Source organism: Odontomachus brunneus, unplaced genomic scaffold, assembly GCF_010583005.1.
Source record: "Odontomachus brunneus isolate Ranch 3 - 2012 unplaced genomic scaffold, Obru_v1 Obru_scaffold_019, whole genome shotgun sequence".
NCBI classification, from domain to species: domain Eukaryota; kingdom Metazoa; phylum Arthropoda; class Insecta; order Hymenoptera; family Formicidae; genus Odontomachus; species Odontomachus brunneus.
Genome location: NW_022639469.1, coordinates 2,025,906 through 2,033,166, shown reverse-complemented (window position 1 = coordinate 2,033,166; position 7,261 = coordinate 2,025,906). Strand labels below are relative to the sequence as shown.

The 7,261-nt window shown below is 38.8% G+C and overlaps 2 protein-coding genes across 16 annotated transcripts in view; both read right to left on the bottom strand.

The window, feature by feature from the left end:
• Window positions 1-492, bottom strand: part of LOC116841833 (ankyrin-3-like) — a 125,776-nt gene extending 125,284 nt beyond the window's left edge. For 7 of the 12 annotated variants that reach the window (XR_004377608.1, XR_004377612.1, XR_004377613.1 and 4 more), the window contains exon 1: window positions 236-485. The gene's annotated coding sequence lies outside the window, so the exon portion shown is untranslated. Of the gene's footprint in view, window positions 1-235 lie in introns of all 12 variants that reach the window. The other 5 variants (XR_004377624.1, XR_004377625.1, XR_004377623.1 and 2 more) reach the window with 4 other exon arrangements.
• Window positions 493-1,037: 545 nt separating this feature from the next.
• LOC116841834 (zinc finger protein 724-like) lies at window positions 1,038-6,694 on the bottom strand. 4 transcript variants are annotated; one of them, XM_032810240.1, is made up of 2 exons: window positions 6,214-6,694; window positions 1,038-5,677 (listed from the first exon to the last, which is right to left on the bottom strand). In XM_032810240.1, exons 1-2 carry the CDS (start codon window positions 6,625-6,627, stop codon window positions 2,942-2,944), a joined length of 3,150 nt encoding a protein of 1,049 aa, XP_032666131.1. In that variant the 5' UTR covers window positions 6,628-6,694; the 3' UTR covers window positions 1,038-2,941. The 4 variants fall into 4 exon arrangements, with proteins under 4 accessions (XP_032666131.1, XP_032666134.1, XP_032666132.1 ...); XM_032810243.1 differs by having other exon boundaries at window positions 6,218-6,352; XM_032810241.1 differs by lacking the exon at window positions 6,214-6,694 and adding an exon at window positions 6,074-6,175.
• Window positions 6,695-7,261: the final 567 nt, after the last annotated feature.

The window sequence follows — 7,261 nt, the reverse complement described above, 5'->3', positions numbered from 1 at the left end:
TATATATATATATATATATATATATATATATATATATATATATATATAGCAAAACGAAAAAGAAGGGGCGGACGGACGGGCGAACGAACGACGAGCGGACGAACGAGAGAAAGAGAACGAGAGAAACGGGAACGCAGGCGGGAGATAGAGTAATAAAAGGACGCTCCTACTCTCTAATATAGAGAGAGAGAAAGGGTCGGATTGCACGCAGGGTTGCGCCGCGCGGCGATGATACCTTCAAAGTCCACAAGCGTCAAGCACCGCGGTATTCGAACGAGGCACTGTTCCCATCCGAGCGCGCTTCCTCTTCACTTGTCAAATCACACAGCGACGCGCCGTCATTTTTCCGTTGCGTATTCTCGCCGCGGCGTTTCTTCCCCTCGCATCGACCGGCCGCCGCGCACACACACGTACGAATGCGATACTCCGCGAGTCGCGCGACGAGGAAAGCGTGACGCGACCGCCCTCCCCGATACTTCGCGCAGCTTTGATCGCCCCGTCCGCCGCCGCCGCACTCGCCGCGACATCTGTCGTCCGCGCCGCGCACTAACCGCACTTGTCGATTTCTCGGGCTGCGCGCGCGAACATTTGAAAAGTGAGGAAAGGCGTCCAGCACTTTCCACGGTTATTAAAGTTATTTTTCGGATATTCTCTCGCGCGGATATTGCTGATTGAGGTGTATGGTGATTTCAGAGAAAATAAATAAATAATAATCAATAAATATTTGGTAAAAATAATTAAGAAGTCTCTATATACACATCTTCATATTTGATAACATTCGCGTGAGTGTCGCTCAGATAGCAGGGAAAATTCAAAAAGAATTTAGTCGTGCATTATTTCTAACATATTAAGGGTGATATCGTGAATAAATCATCATAATAATTTATTTTTCTGCAAATATCTGCAAATACTGCAAAGTGTCATACTCGAATTACACTTGGAATTTTGTACTTTAATCCCGTTTTTTTTTTATTTCATACCTCTGTGTAAATTCATACAAATTCAATGTTCTTGCCAGGGAAAGAAAAGAAATACTAATTATACAATTTTTTAATGTCGTCTCTGTACATTTATAATTAATCGATAAACAAAAAATAAAGATGGAACTTCTTTCGATTCAGAAAATACTTGTTACAAATCCATAAACGAACTTTATTTGCATACTTTGTTTTTTTTCATATTAATATTGTGTAATATTAACGAATTATATTTTAAATTATATAAAAAGAAAATCAATTATATTAGTACAACTTAATAAAATACACATTATAATTATACCTTACACTAAATTAAATGTGTGATACATTATGTCCCAGAGACAAACATTGTCTAAAAGATAAAATTAATATTTGATAAATACATATTGCCACGATTAAAGTAATCAATTCATTAATTTTACATAAACATTGTTTAATTACTTTTATCGTGGCGGACATACATTAACATCAAGCAATATCTGACACTGTCATGATATACTAATAACATAGGAAAATTAATATTGTTACATTATATCACATATGACATACGTGGTATTAAGTTCGATATTATATATTTAACAAATAATAGCATACGTACTCCACACACATAGGCCGACATAATAACCTTAACGCATGAAGTTATACCTTTCCAGGTAGTACCATATACTTCTCAGGGAAAACTATAAAATGGCACAATTTTAATTAAATTTAATTAATGATATAATTTCATGTGTTGAGGCTAAATTTATTAATAAATGGCAATTCATTAACAATAATGTGAAATTTTATGTGTTAGGACTGTTATGCCGTTCGGTGCAAACTTGATTTCAATACACATTTTTCATGACGTTACTTGGAATGCAGCTGACGTCCAATGAAAAAACTTAAGAAAATAAATTCTAAGAAAATAAATTCTCCTATTGGAAATTAGCTATGTCCCAAACTGTAACCGATAAAAAGCGTTTATATTGAAATCAAGTGTACATTGCGATTATGCGACTTTGGCTTGTTACATCTTGTACACAAGTAATAGCTTAAGAAATAAACGATATGCTATCGATATAAATGATGTGTTCGTAAAAATACTTTCCTGCAATTCAAGCGTGCTGTTTACACTGTCATTATTGGCAGAAATACTCTCTTGTCATAGATCGTCACTTCGAGATTAATAGGAGCAAAATATAAAAATAATCTAAGATTAATGTGCGTTGTCCAAGATTAACGCGCACAATGCAATTATTCATGGTGTGAGCTTATTTACACAAAGAAAAGCCTCTTTCATTACAACATAATATATTAATCATTACAATTACAAATGAATTCAAAAGAAATGTCTTATCATATATAGTCTGCTTGATACCAGTAACTCGTAAATCATATCTAAATTTCATATAAGACATTGCAAAATCCCACCCAAGTAGAAGCATTAAAAATTTTAAACATCGCAATATAGCATCCGGACAACATACATTTCAAGAAATGTCTTGAGGACGTTCTTTGGAGGAATGTGCTGTCTGGGAAATGCTTAATGTAAAATTAGAAATTGCGAACTTTACAAAGTATTGATATTGCAGATTTATAACACGGATATTTGTACAAGCAGGCTATATGTTGAAAAATATAAGTGCTTTCAAAAGTATCCAATTATTAGCTCAATATAAAAATAACAAAACACACTTTTTTGTTCTCCTTTTGGTGATAGTAAATGTACGACTTACGCGATATATTGATATTACGTCAAAAATAATTCAGAAAGTAATAAATTACTTGCTTGGACTGATTGGTTAATTTTATGTCATATATGCGCGTTTCTATCAACATCGATTAAACCTTAATCTAAGTTTAAATTCTACTCAAACAGAGAATATTCAATTTGAGACTTTAACCAAATTGATAGAAACATGTATTAATCTGTCTGCATGTGTTACCCTTTTAAGATGTTGCTGCCAACAATATTTAGCGCATTACAACATATTTTTTTCTTTTATTCTCTTTAGACGATCGCATCCGGCCGTATTCTTGTGTTGCTCGAGTTGCTTTTTGGTCAAGTAACGCATACCACACTTATTACATTTTATTTTAGAAAACGCGCCGCCGTGATATATTAAAGTATGATACTCCGTGGCTGCCCTGTCGTTAAACTCTTTGTCGCAAAAGTAACATTTCTTACTGTCGTGCGACTGCAAGTGACTCTGGAAAACTTTCGGTTTGAACGATTTTAAACATAAAGTACAGAATTCCATGGTGTCGATGTTGTTCTTGTGTATCACTGCATGATACGAAAGATTCTTTTTAGACGAATACGCTTTTTTACATTTGTGACAGGGATAGCCGAAGCCTAGGTGATAAGACTCGTGGAGGTTTATTATCCACAATGGGACATTCATGTGACAAAACCTGCAGGAAGTATCGTGCTGCGCGCTGATGTGTTTATTCCGTGCTTTCTTCTGCCAGAACTTCTTAGGACACAAGTAGCAATAGTACGAGCCACGAGTGTGATGCTTGTTTTTCATATGCTCGTCGAATTGGGTGCAACTGTCCAACGTGGCATTGCAAGAGAAACATAGCAAGTTCAGCGAATACTCGTCAAATCTCCTGCCTTCCTCAACGGTGCACTGGTGCTTGTTGTACAAATTGACCGTGCCGAAGTGCTTATTGCAATATGCGCATGTCGTAAGATTGAAGTTCATCGTGGAAACCCCTGATTTCGCCTGCTCCTTCTTCGTTGTCCTGTGGCTTGTATTCACAGGTCTTGCCTTCTTCTCTGGATGCGTCGGTGCATTCTCTGTTTCCGATTTCTGGAACGTTGTGAATTTCTTCAGGACCGCTTCACACATCTGCTTTAAGGAACGAACATTTTCGAGCGTATTGTCCCCTTTCGCACTTGCCGCGTCATCGTCTTGTCGCATTTGAGAGCAGTCATTTCGCTGAACAGCCTTCTGCATCATTTTCTGTTTAGAAAGTAGATACGCATCCTCTTCGATATCAACAATCAGATCTTCGTCCGCATCTTGCAGTTTCAAAACACTGTGATCTTTGCTGTACTTCGATGCATTGCTTTCACGTCGTTTTTGCCTAGCATCTACGTTGGTAGCCTCTTTGATAACATCGTGAGACACGTCAAGTGACAGAATGCCGTCCGGGTCATGTTCGATTTGCTTAAATTCTTCGCCGTCCTTGCCGACTATCTCGTACGAATTGTTTCGTTTCTTGATTGTAATATTGATACCGATTCCCGAGTCCCTGTCGCTGCTGTATTCGTCTCTTGTGCTGTGCTGCGCCTCTTTATCTTTCTGCTTGTATGATTTACAGATCTCCTTATGAGCACGCAAGATAAGGTGATTTCGAAATGACCTTCCGCACAAGCAAGTAGTATCCTCTTTGCTTGTATTGTGCGTGGCTGCTCGACTGGCCCTCTGTTCTTGACTTGGTTTGGGATTGCTCGATTGCAAATTTCCACTGGAGCTGTTGTTACGATTTTCCGTGTCGGTTGACTGTACGGAAGATCTCGCTTGCTGATACCTTTTGCTCAACGGAGAATTGAAATAGTTGCATACAAAATTGTGAAAGTTCTCCTTGGTTTCTCCACGGGAAGTGTGAATACGTTTATGTTTGGCAAGATTATGGGAGTTTGCGTATACTCCTAAGCAAATATCGCATTTGTTCTTGACATTTCTTTGACCCTGAACCTGCCCTTGTGCGATTTTAGACGTTTTTTGGACAGGAACATAACGTCCGTTGTTCAACTTGAGTCTTTTCCTAGCGCTTATATAGGACAACGTGTATTTTCGCTTTTGCGGTACTACTTGAGACGTTTCACGAGTTTTGTCCTCATTGCTTGCTATGTGAGATTTATTCTGCGTACCTTTGTTAACAGATGCTTGCGGAGGCTTACCGGATAGTATGTCCTTCAACGTGGGCTTGCTGCTGCTAGGTGAAGATTTATCCTCAATCAACAGTGACATTTCCAGCTGTTTCAACATATTCGCCGAGCATCCAATCTTATGATAGTTGATCAAATGCTTTTTCACACACTTTACTTCTTGTCGACACAATGCACATTTGCTATATTGTGTTTTAGAAACAAATGACCCACTATCTATATTCTTACATCGATCTTTACTAGGATTGACATCAGATACATTTTGTAGTATTTTTGAATGAGTAAAAATCGGTGCAAGTTTAGTAGCTCCAGATTTTCCAGCCACCATCTTCTCATGTGAATTGTCGTTATGAACTTTGTCAGAATTACTATTTCTTTCACTGGACAAAATGTTCGAACCTTGTGTGTTGACTGTTCTCAGCTTTGTAGTACGCCTGTGCTTTACCGGGATAATAATTCCATGTAACCTCAATGAGTGCGACCTCAAAGATCTCTTCTCCAAATACTGTTTGCCACATGTAACACAGGGATATAATCTTCTTGTCTTTTGGACTGAGAAAAAAGGTGTCTTGCTGTCATTTGTCAATCTACGTTGACCCTTAATGGGAAATGTCATATTCAAAAGTGCTACTTTTTTTTCTTTTTTCTCCTTTTCCTCATCTTCCCCTTCTATTATTGGACTTGTATACTGTCCCTTTATTAGTTGCAATGTTTCCCAAATCTTATCGCATCTTTCTAGCAAAATAATTGGATTTTTCACTGTAGGTCCATGTGCTGGACTGTCTACTGTATTTTCAACGTTTGTTGGAGATTTGTCCTATAAGAAACAGAAAAATATGTGTTATCCTCGCATGTTTATCTTCTCGAACATAAAACAGATAAAGTACTTAAGAGAAAGAGCAAGAAGAAAGTTACATTATATGGTCTTATGGAGAATACTATATGAAACAATGAGTTGACAAGTAGATTCAGAAAAGAACATATCTTGAAAATTTTTGGTTAATTATAAGTTAATTAACTATAAAAGTTATAAATTAAATAACTATAGAGTAATTTATTAATAATGACCATGGTTTATTATTTATCGAACATGACGAGATAATGACAGGTTATACGACGTCGCGCGTCAGAGAACCAAGCGAAAATTAGCTGCGTTTATGGTACAGCAACATGGAAAAAGCGCGGCAACGCTTGGTCACTATCCATACGAGACCTTCATATATTTTCATGGGGTATTCTTCTTAGGAACATTTTTGCCGAATTTTTCAAGACATCGATCGCGCCATAACTGTTGCTCTGACGCGCTTCGCCAGCGACACTATTAACGAACTCACGAAAATCTCATCAACTTACGAACTCCGATAGGTCATCGCTGGCCCAGCAGCCGGGATCAGGTTCCTTCTTACACTCTTTGATCTCGAAGTCGATGAGGCGGGAGGGTGACGACGGCGACGCCGTGTAATGATTATCACCGTTCTGGGCTTCGCAGCGATGTTCCACTGTCGACGCGTCCTCGTCGTTGGGCATTTCCGAGCGAGGTACGACCTGAGGAATACAGCGTGGATTTGAATGTCTCGTTTGTATGATACGTCCACCACAACGTGGCCATTCCCGGACTGCCGGACGAGACCCAGCGCCTTCGCTGTCTTTTGAACCTGGTACGTCCCTTTCTCTGCAGCTTTCCACACGATATGTTCTTCTCTCTTCCGTTCTCTCGCCTTCTCCCTTTAGCTTAGTGCACTCTCGTCTCCACCTTTCTCTCTCCATCGCACTATACGCTTTATAATGCTCTCTCTCTTACCCGTTTAGTCTCGCCCTCATTGGACGGGCGCAAAAGCAACGTTTGTGCTGTCGCTTCTTCAGTCGACCTCCCGTTGAACCAGCAGCAGTGCTGGATACGATAGGGTGTCGTGACCACACATCGAATGGGTGTCCACTTTGATCATATTTAGGCTTTCATTCTGCCTCCAAATGTTCGATCAAAAGGCCAATCGTAAGACTTATAAGTCACATTTGGGGATAGTTTTATCAGTAAAAAAGATTTCAGAATAAGGGTCTTGGAATCGAGCACGGATTCTGCCTACTTGATATGAAAAAATGAAAGAAATACGCAGATACAAAAAACATAAGAAATAAATCCATCAGAGAGCCAGTAATCTTTAATCATGAATCAGTCATGTTCTTAATCAGTGAAGTAATCATGAATCCTTTCTTCTAGCGTGAACTCAATTATCCTTCTATAATTAGCTGAGCGATATGTTAAAGAACAATCGATCACATGCGTAATAATACAGTGTGGCTCTGCAAATTGGTGAAAAACCTGGTGCTGCAGCAAAAGGTTAAGACCATTACGAGACTGCACCAAGATTAGGCAGAGCAGGAAAATCCTCTTGAAAACATA